Source organism: Ipomoea triloba, chromosome 3, assembly GCF_003576645.1.
Source record: "Ipomoea triloba cultivar NCNSP0323 chromosome 3, ASM357664v1".
Taxonomy (NCBI): domain Eukaryota; kingdom Viridiplantae; phylum Streptophyta; class Magnoliopsida; order Solanales; family Convolvulaceae; genus Ipomoea; species Ipomoea triloba.
The window spans coordinates 782,137-793,547 of NC_044918.1; the positions used below are offsets into that span (position 1 = coordinate 782,137).

The following is an 11,411-nucleotide window of genomic DNA, read 5'->3' on the forward strand; positions in this document are numbered from 1 at the left end:
GGGGGGGGGGGGGGGGGGCACACAAGGGGTTCCATACACTTGCCACAGAATTATAGAAGGACAAATAGTGACTCCTTAGTTGGGAGAACATGCTTGGTGTCCACAAGGAGCAATCCATATGTAATGGTGAACGTCAACACTATGACTATTAGGATTCAATCAAATGTTCTTGGAACATATCTGTCACCTGGGGGGGCACACAAGGGGTTCCATACACTTGCCACAGAATTATAGAAGGACAAATAGTGACTCCTTAGTTGGGAGAACATGCTTGGTGTCCACAAGGAGCAATCCATATGTAATGGTGAACGTCAACACTATGACTATTAGGATTCAATCAAATGTTCTTGGAACATATCTGTCACCTAAAAACCAATTAAGCTACATGCAAGTCCAAATGTGTTCACACTATAATTAATTAATCATACCGACTAAGCTACCGTAGACTCCTCCGTTTCCAACCTTGATTTTAAGTTTTTTTTTTTTTTTTTTGGCATTATGACTATAGTTTGACAAATAACCACGAAGAGATCTCACGGGAAATTAAACTTAAGAGTTTATGGTTACCCAACAAATAAATATAATCTTGTTACCTGTATAAAGCAAATAAATATTTGTTTAAATCAATTTCAAATATGAATATTTGATTAATTATGCATAACATTTTTCTTTCTTTTTCCTTTATTATTGTCTTGCGAACAATACATCAACAAATTTTTTATGCTCCCGGTTGAAATTGAGATTTATTTAAGCCGTAAATGAAAATATGATATTTGCAATTAATGAGATAATTAAATAACCAAATGGATTCACCTTGACACAAAAAGGGAAAATTCTTATCTCCCCCAAGGGGCCCACACCCTTGGCATATAGAATTATGAAAGCCTAAATCACGATGACACACTGATGGAGATAAATAGTGACTCCTTAGGTGGCCGGGAGGATATGCTCGGTGTCTACAATGAGCAACTCATATGAAATGATGAACTCCCATACTATAATTGTCCGGGATTTGACCAGTCACATGCTCTTAGAACAAATCTGCCACCGATAACCAACTAAGCTCGCTGGTGTGGGTCTAAATGTGTTAATCTTATAACTAATTAATCATACCAATATCTAGAAATAATTAAGGAAAAAAAAAAAGAATTCATTTTAAAATTAACAACCTCATAATAAAATAGATCGGATAATTTTATTCATAGAATTGAAACATCATATAAGCTTTATTGTAAACACAAAACATATTATTTAATTTCAAGCGGAGGCTATCCAAAGCTTCCCCTCGATCGGATCGGAGTATACAGTCCGGTATAGTCCTCAACTTCAAATGACGCTGCAAGAAGCACAAAACCACACAATTAACGTGAAATGAACCAATTAAGTAATTAATTAAAAACAGTTAAATTCATAGCTCTAATATACTATGTAGTACGTAACGGATTGCTAACTAACCTTTGACAGTTGCTGTCGCGGCTGATGGTAAAACTGCTGATAAGACCACAATTCTGGGGAAGATAGTAGGCAACGTCGGGCTTGATGTCGGGGCTAGCGGCGGTGGCCTTGAGACATTCGCAGGCGGTCTGCCTGTCTTGCTGCGTGGGAGTATACCTGAGCAGGTTTCTGAAGGAGTCACAGCAGTTCATTGGAGGATGAACGCCGCCGCTACCTTGGAGGTAGGGGAGGCAAGAGGCAATGGATGAGTCCACCTGGTGGCAGTCGATGGCTTGGCCAAGCCGCACTGCGCCGAGCACCGCCGCCATGAAGATCACCGGAGCCATCGCACGATTCATGGTTGCTTTTGGTTTATAACTTTAGCTTAATTGTTGAATAGGAAGTAATGGTGGGATGAATGATCAGTAGTATGGAGTACGGTATTTATAGTAAGGGGAAGATATATATATATATATATATATATATATATAAAAGAGGTGTTCTACATGTCGAACTGAACTTTCTTTTCTCCCTTATCGGTTTGGATTATTCACATATAGTATACTTTAACGGATGGCATTCTTAATATTGAAGTATGACGAGACGTGTACATTTTGAAATATGATTTTAAATCAACTAGATATATATATATATATATATATATATATATATATATATATATATATATATATATATATATATATATAAAAGAGGTGTTCTCAAAGTTTAATTGAAACTTGCTTTTCTCCGTTATTTGTTTGGATTGTTCACACTATTCGCGTATGCTTTAACAGATGGCGCCGGCATCCTTAATATTAAAGTATGATGACACTTGTGCATTTTGAAGTAAGATTTTAAATCAACTAGATATATATAAGAGGTGTTCTCAAAGTTGAACTGAACTTTCTTTTCTCCCTTATCAGTTCGGGTTACTCGCACTATCCGCGCATGCTTTAACGGATGGCATCCTTAATATTGAAATAGGATGAGTTTTTTTTTTTTTTTTTTTTTAAGTAATAGGATGGGATTTAATTTGTACATTTTAAATCAACTAGAGATATATAAGAGGTCAGGCAATCATACGATGAGAACTGAATATTGTATTGATTCAATTGAACAATTACAATGATGAGGAATAGGAGATATATATACAAGGGGAGTCTCAGGTAGAGTAGAATAGCTAGTCCTAACGTGACTCAAACTCAGAGAGTCCTAATACTCCCCCTCAAGCGCAGGGTAAACTACTAACCTGAAGCTTGTCCCTAAGAAAAGAAAATTTAGGACTAGGCAAAGCTTTTGTAAAGATATCAGCTAATTGATCTTTTGTGGAAATAAAGTTAACCTGAATATCTCCATTGGCAACCCTATCTCTAACAAAGTGGTAGTCAATCTCCATGTGCTTAGTTCTTGCATGAAAAATTGGATTTGCACACATATAAGTAACACCAAGATTGTCACACCATAATTTGAGAGTAGGGATGCCATCAATTTTGATCTCACGCAGCAAGGACATGATCCATATTACCTCAGCACAAACATCAGCCAAGGCTTTATACTCAGCTTCCATGGATGATCTTGCAACTGTCTTCTGTTTCTTGCACACCCAAGAGATAAGATTGGTGCCAAGAAACACTACATACCCACTAGTAGATTTACGGTCCTCAGGACAACCAGCCCAGTCAGAATCAGAGAAAGCATGAAGCTCTCTAGAATTTGATTGAGTTATACGCAAGCCGAATGAGAGGGTGCCTTTGACATACCTAAGCACTCGTTTTAGCTGCTCCCAGTGAGACAATGTTGGAGCATGCATATGTTGACACAATTGATTGACCGCAAAGGATAAGTCTGGCCGTGTAATTGTGAGATACTGGAGAGCACCAGCCAAACTCCTGTATTTCGTTGGATCTTCATATGAATCTGAATTAAGCAATGGAGTTTTCAATGCAGAAATAGGAGTTGCGAGAGGTTTACAATCAGTCATTCCAGCCCGTTTCAAGATGTCTGACATGTACCGCTGCTGAGAAAGAATAACACCATTGCTAGTTTTGACTAGCTCAATTCCAAGAAAGAAACCAGGTTCACCAAGATCTCTAATTTTGAAAGCAGTAGACAATTTAGAGAGTAAATCAGACACTAGTAGCTCATCAGTCCCCATTACCAAAATGTCATCAACATATACTAAAAGATACACACATGCAGAACCACGAGAGTAATAGAATAATGACACATCAGTCTTTGAAGCTATAAACCCAATAGAGAGTAAAAAAGTATGCAGCCGATTAAACCAAGCTCGTGGAGCTTGCTTTAAGCCATATAAGGAACGTTTCAACAGACAAACGTGATCAGGCAATTGAGCATCAGCATACCCGGGTGGTTGACGCATATAAACAGTCTCAGCCAAATCACCATTCAAAAATGCATTGTGTACGTCAAGCTGCCTAACCACCCAACCTGAGGAAATAGCCAAACTCAAAAGCAATCTGACTGNTTTTTTTTTTTTTTTTTTTTTAAGTAATAGGATGGGATTTAATTTGTACATTTTAAATCAACTAGAGATATATAAGAGGTCAGGCAATCATACGATGAGAACTGAATATTGTATTGATTCAATTGAACAATTACAATGATGAGGAATAGGAGATATATATACAAGGGGAGTCTCAGGTAGAGTAGAATAGCTAGTCCTAACGTGACTCAAACTCAGAGAGTCCTAATACTCCCCCTCAAGCGCAGGGTAAACTACTAACCTGAAGCTTGTCCCTAAGAAAAGAAAATTTAGGACTAGGCAAAGCTTTTGTAAAGATATCAGCTAATTGATCTTTTGTGGAAATAAAGTTAACCTGAATATCTCCATTGGCAACCCTATCTCTAACAAAGTGGTAGTCAATCTCCATGTGCTTAGTTCTTGCATGAAAAATTGGATTTGCACACATATAAGTAACACCAAGATTGTCACACCATAATTTGAGAGTAGGGATGCCATCAATTTTGATCTCACGCAGCAAGGACATGATCCATATTACCTCAGCACAAACATCAGCCAAGGCTTTATACTCAGCTTCCATGGATGATCTTGCAACTGTCTTCTGTTTCTTGCACACCCAAGAGATAAGATTGGTGCCAAGAAACACTACATACCCACTAGTAGATTTACGGTCCTCAGGACAACCAGCCCAGTCAGAATCAGAGAAAGCATGAAGCTCTCTAGAATTTGATTGAGTTATACGCAAGCCGAATGAGAGGGTGCCTTTGACATACCTAAGCACTCGTTTTAGCTGCTCCCAGTGAGACAATGTTGGAGCATGCATATGTTGACACAATTGATTGACCGCAAAGGATAAGTCTGGCCGTGTAATTGTGAGATACTGGAGAGCACCAGCCAAACTCCTGTATTTCGTTGGATCTTCATATGAATCTGAATTAAGCAATGGAGTTTTCAATGCAGAAATAGGAGTTGCGAGAGGTTTACAATCAGTCATTCCAGCCCGTTTCAAGATGTCTGACATGTACCGCTGCTGAGAAAGAATAACACCATTGCTAGTTTTGACTAGCTCAATTCCAAGAAAGAAACCAGGTTCACCAAGATCTCTAATTTTGAAAGCAGTAGACAATTTAGAGAGTAAATCAGACACTAGTAGCTCATCAGTCCCCATTACCAAAATGTCATCAACATATACTAAAAGATACACACATGCAGAACCACGAGAGTAATAGAATAATGACACATCAGTCTTTGAAGCTATAAACCCAATAGAGAGTAAAAAAGTATGCAGCCGATTAAACCAAGCTCGTGGAGCTTGCTTTAAGCCATATAAGGAACGTTTCAACAGACAAACGTGATCAGGCAATTGAGCATCAGCATACCCGGGTGGTTGACGCATATAAACAGTCTCAGCCAAATCACCATTCAAAAATGCATTGTGTACGTCAAGCTGCCTAACCACCCAACCTGAGGAAATAGCCAAACTCAAAAGCAATCTGACTATAGTGGGTTTCACAACCGGACTAAAGGTGTCAAAAAAGTCCTGACCAGGAACTTGATTAAACCCTTTCGCCACAAGTCTCGCCTTATGCCTCTCTATTGAACCATCAGCTTTACGTTTAGTACGAAAAACCCACTTACACCCAATCACATTCATACCTGGGCGAGGAGGAACTAGAACCCAAGTCTAATTGTGCAAAAGCGCATTGAACTCCAGATCCATTGCCTCTCGCCATTCAGAAAATTTAACTGCCTGAGTGTAGCAAGTGGGCTCGGTAGGACAGGCTTGAGCAGAGAGAGCCAAAAGTGGAGCCACAGACCGACTCCTCGTAGCCATTGCATGGGAGCGAACAGTCGGACGTGTGGACTTGCCACGGGGTCGTCCTCTTTGACGAGTAGGAGCAGCAGTGGTGGTGACAGGAGAATCAGCCTGAGCAGAATCAGCAAGAGAAGATGGCAATACCTGTAAAACCGATTCAGCCCACGGCTTCTGCACAGAGGGAGGAGATGGCACAGCAACCCTACTAACAAAGGGAAACACATTCTCGTCAAAGTGTACATGTCTGCAGATATAAATCTTATTAGTCGTTAAGTCCATGCATCTGTACCCCCTAAAAGACTTAGGATAACCTAAGAAGACACAAGGAGATGACCGATATGACATTTTGTGATGATTATAAGGACGCAAGTGAGGATAACAAAGACAACCAAACACACGATGAAAAGAGTATGAGGGAGAAGATTTATGCAACAATAAATGAGGACTGGAATTCTGCAAAACACTAGATGGCATTCTATTAATCAAGTAAACAGCAGTTTCAAAAGCAAAGTCCCAAAAACGAGATGGAACAGACGCACGAGCCATAAGAGTAAGACCAGTTTCGACAATATGCCTGTGCTTCCTCTCAACACGACCATTCTGTTCATGAGTGTAGGCACAGGATTGTCTATGATTAATCCCTAACTGAAGAAGAATAGTATGTAACTTTTTGTATTCAGCTCCTAAGTCAGACTGAATAGCCTTAATTTTGCGATTAAATGACCGTTCAACTAAGGCACGAAACTTGTCAAAAATGGCATACAAGTCAGACTTCAATTTCATAGGATAATACCACGTGTAACGAGAATGGTCATCAACAAAAAGAACAAAATAACGATAACCAGAAGAAGACAAAATAGGAGCTGGTCCCCAAATATCAGTATAAATCAAATCAAGAATATTCGAACTAACAGAGTCCACACGTGGCAAAGGGAAACGAGCAGACTTGCCCAATTGACACGCAGAACACAAAGAAGAAGTACAACGATTATTGCGACTAGAACCACTAACAGAACAAAAAGGAAGAATACGATCTAAGACTCGTTGATGAGGATGTCCCAAAGCAGCGGGTTGGGTAGAGCAGCAGCAGCGGAGGAGCCTTCAGAAACGGGAAGAAAACGATTAGGGTAAGAGTTCGTGCCATCAACGAAACCCATGAGGTCGTGCCCACGAAGAAACGGAATAACCTGCGTCCTCCAAAACAAGAAATTCTTGTTCGTTAGCTTAATGCTAACATAGTGATGCACAGCAGACAGAGAAGCGGCTGCTGAAGAAACCGCAGAAGAAATAGCTGCATCAGAAACGGTCCGTTCGGAAGAATTAACAGAGCCGTCAGCCATTGGAAAATAAACCTAGGCTAGCTGATACCAGATGAGAACTGAATATTGTATTGATTCAATTGAACAATTACAATGATGAGGAATAGGAGATATATATACAANAAAGCAATCTGACTGTAGTGGGTTTCACAACCGGACTAAAGGTGTCAAAAAAGTCCTGACCAAGAACTTGATTAAACCCTTTCGCCACAACCGGACTAAAGGTGTTAAAAAAGTCCTAACCAGGAACTTGATTAAACCCTTTTGCCACAAGTCTCGCCTTATGCCTCTCTATTGAACCATCAGCTTTACGTTTAGTACGAAAAACCCACTTACACCCAATCACATTCATACCTGGGCGAGGAGGAACTAGAACCCAAGTCTAATTGTGCAAAAGCGCATTGAACTCCAGATCCATTGCCTCTCGCCATTCAGAAAATTTAACTGCCTGAGTGTAGCAAGTGGGCTCGGTAGGACAGGCTTGAGCAGAGAGAGCCAAAAGTGGAGCCACAGACCGACTCCTCGTAGCCATTGCATGGGAGCGAACAGTCGGACGTGTGGACTTGCCACGGGGTCGTCCTCTTTGACGAGTAGGAGCAGCAGTGGTGGTGACAGGAGAATCAGCCTGAGCAGAATCAGCAAGAGAAGATGGCAATACCTGTAAAACCGATTCAGCCCACGGCTTCTGCACAGAGGGAGGAGATGGCACAGCAACCCTACTAACAAAGGGAAACACATTCTCGTCAAAGTGTACATGTCTGCAGATATAAATCTTATTAGTCGTTAAGTCCATGCATCTGTACCCCCTAAAAGACTTAGGATAACCTAAGAAGACACAAGGAGATGACCGATATGACATTTTGTGATGATTATAAGGACGCAAGTGAGGATAACAAAGACAACCAAACACACGATGAAAAGAGTATGAGGGAGAAGATTTATGCAACAATAAATGAGGACTGGAATTCTGCAAAACACTAGATGGCATTCTATTAATCAAGTAAACAGCAGTTTCAAAAGCAAAGTCCCAAAAACGAGATGGAACAGACGCACGAGCCATAAGAGTAAGACCAGTTTCGACAATATGCCTGTGCTTCCTCTCAACACGACCATTCTGTTCATGAGTGTAGGCACAGGATTGTCTATGATTAATCCCTAACTGAAGAAGAATAGTATGTAACTTTTTGTATTCAGCTCCTAAGTCAGACTGAATAGCCTTAATTTTGCGATTAAATGACCGTTCAACTAAGGCACGAAACTTGTCAAAAATGGCATACAAGTCAGACTTCAATTTCATAGGATAATACCACGTGTAACGAGAATGGTCATCAACAAAAAGAACAAAATAACGATAACCAGAAGAAGACAAAATAGGAGCTGGTCCCCAAATATCAGTATAAATCAAATCAAGAATATTCGAACTAACAGAGTCCACACGTGGCAAAGGGAAACGAGCAGACTTGCCCAATTGACACGCAGAACACAAAGAAGAAGTACAACGATTATTGCGACTAGAACCACTAACAGAACAAAAAGGAAGAATACGATCTAAGACTCGTTGATGAGGATGTCCCAAAGCAGCGGGTTGGGTAGAGCAGCAGCAGCGGAGGAGCCTTCAGAAACGGGAAGAAAACGATTAGGGTAAGAGTTCGTGCCATCAACGAAACCCATGAGGTCGTGCCCACGAAGAAACGGAATAACCTGCGTCCTCCAAAACAAGAAATTCTTGTTCGTTAGCTTAATGCTAACATAGTGATGCACAGCAGACAGAGAAGCGGCTGCTGAAGAAACCGCAGAAGAAATAGCTGCATCAGAAACGGTCCGTTCGGAAGAATTAACAGAGCCGTCAGCCATTGGAAAATAAACCTAGGCTAGCTGATACCAGATGAGAACTGAATATTGTATTGATTCAATTGAACAATTACAATGATGAGGAATAGGAGATATATATACAAGGGGAGTCTCAGGTAGAGTAGAATAGCTAGTCCTAACGTGACTCAAACTCAGAGAGTCCTAATACATACATACATCAACAATTTTTTTTATGTTCTTTATGAAAATGAGATTTATTTACCCCGTAAATAATAGTTTGATGCTTACGACTAATGTGATAATGGAAGGTTAAAACAATGACTTCAATTCTTAGGTGAAGGATATGCTTGGTACCCACAAGGAACAACACACACGTAATGGTGAACTTCCACACTGCAACTGTTAGGATTCGACCATATGTTCTTGGAGCAGATCTGTCACCCCAAAACCAATTAAATTATTAGTGCAGGCCCAAATGTGTTTTTTTTTTAGCTACCACAGACTCCCCCATGCATGTTCCAACCTTGATTTTAAGGGTTTTTTTTAAAAGAAAAAAAAATCACATTTTGGTCCCTCAATTAGTTTAAATATTAAATTACGATCGTTTGATTTATAAGGAAGTTTTCCATTGTTACCTGAAAGTGTGGTATAGGTGAAATTTGCATTATGAGTTTATGACTATAGTCCAACAAATAACCACAAAAAGAACTCACGAGAAATCAAACTTAAGAGTTTATAATTACCCAACAAAACCAAAGACTTTGTGGTTTAGTAGCACTCGATTTATACTTTCACATGGAGGAGAGTGGGTTCGAGTTTTAGTGGAGGCAACCGTTATTGACTCTTTACACCTTCTGTAGGTTAACAAATAAATATGATCTTTTAATTAATTTATGTCTCATATTGAAATTGAGATTTATTTACGCCGTAAATGAAAACATGATATCTACATCTAATGTGGTGCCTGCAAAGAGCAATCCATATGAAATTGTGAACTCCCGTAATACATTTGTTATTAGGATTCGACAATATGCTCTTGGAGCAAATCGAAATTGTGAACTCCCATACTACGTTTGTTATTAGGATTCGACAATATGCTCTGGGAGCAAATCAATCTGCCATCCAAATGTAGGATTCGACAATATGCTCTTGGAGCAAATCTGCCATCCAAATGTGTTAACAAATAATCCGCAAGGAGCAATCCATACGAAATTGAGAACTCCCATAATACATTTGTTATTAGGATTGGACAATATGCTCTTGGAGCAAATCTGCCATCCAAATGTGTTAACAGATATATACATAAATAATTAAGGAAGGGGTGAGTCTGAGCGTAGTGGAGGCGTAGTACTCAAAAAAAAAAAAAAAAGGAACAAAAAAATATTCATTTTAAAATTAACAACCTCATATCGGATAATTTTATTCATAGATTTGAAACATCATATAAGCTTTTACACATTATGTAACAAAAGTGACACTTCAATCTTTATTGTAAACACAAAACATATTATTTCAAGCGGCGGCTATCCAAAGCTTCCCCTCTATCGGATCGGAGTATACCGTCCGGCCGGTATAGCTAGTCCTCAACTTCAAAGGACGCTGCAAGAAGCACAAAACCACATAATTAATTAACGTGAAATGAACCAATTCAAGTAATTAAAAACAAATCCATCCCAGATCGGAGTATACTATGTAGCTAGTACGTAACGGATCGGATTGCTAACCTTTGACAGTCGCTGTCGCGGCTGATGGTAAACCTGCTGCCAAGACCACAATTCCTGGGAAAATAGTAGGCAATGTCGGGCTTGATGTCGGGGCTAGCGGCGGTGGCCTTGTAACACTCGCAGGCGGTCCGCTGCTCCGTCGGAGTTTGCCTGAGCAGGTCTCTGAATGAGTCACAGCAGGGCATTGAAGGACGAGGGGTGTCCCCTTGGAGGTAGGGGAGGCAATCGGAAATGTATGATTCCGCCTGGTGGCAGTCCATGGCTTGGCCAAGCCGCAGTGCGCCCAGCACCGCCGCCATCAAGATCACCCAAGCCATCGCACGATTCATGCTTGCTTTTAATTGGTATATAACTTTAGCTTAGCTTGTTGAATAGGAAGTAATGGTGGGATGAATGATCAGTAGTATGGAGTACGGTATTTATAGTAAGGGGAAGATACATATATATATATATATATAAAAGAGGTGTTCTAAAACTTGAAATGAACTTTCTTATCTCCCTTATCGGTTTGGACTATTTATATATGCTTTAACGGATGACATTCTTAATATTGAAGTATGACGAGACGTGTACATTTTGAAATACTATTTTAAATCAACTAGATATATATAAAAGAGGTGTTCTCAAAGTTTAATTTAATTGAAACTTGCTTTTCTCCCTTATTTGTTTGAATTTTTCGCACTTTTCGGGCATGCTTTAACAGATGGCATCCTTAATATTGAAGTATGATGAAATTTATGCATTTTGAAGTGAAATTTTAAATTAACTAGATATATATATATATATATATATATATATATATATATATATATATATATATA

At 39.5% G+C, this 11,411-nt stretch overlaps 2 protein-coding genes across 2 annotated transcripts; both read right to left on the bottom strand.

Moving 5' to 3' along the window:
- Positions 1 to 1,254: 1,254 nt before the first annotated feature.
- LOC116011766 (non-specific lipid-transfer protein A-like) lies at positions 1,255 to 1,836 on the bottom strand. The gene is made up of 2 exons (XM_031251167.1): positions 1,456 to 1,836; positions 1,255 to 1,336 (listed from the first exon to the last, which is right to left on the bottom strand). Exons 1-2 carry the CDS (start codon positions 1,791 to 1,793, stop codon positions 1,327 to 1,329), a joined length of 348 nt encoding a protein of 115 aa, XP_031107027.1. The 5' UTR covers positions 1,794 to 1,836; the 3' UTR covers positions 1,255 to 1,326.
- Positions 1,837 to 10,253: 8,417 nt separating this feature from the next.
- LOC116014527 (non-specific lipid-transfer protein A-like) lies at positions 10,254 to 10,979 on the bottom strand. The gene is made up of 2 exons (XM_031254601.1): positions 10,591 to 10,979; positions 10,254 to 10,465 (listed from the first exon to the last, which is right to left on the bottom strand). Exons 1-2 carry the CDS (start codon positions 10,917 to 10,919, stop codon positions 10,456 to 10,458), a joined length of 339 nt encoding a protein of 112 aa, XP_031110461.1. The 5' UTR covers positions 10,920 to 10,979; the 3' UTR covers positions 10,254 to 10,455.
- Between the last annotated feature and the right edge of the window lie 432 nt (positions 10,980 to 11,411).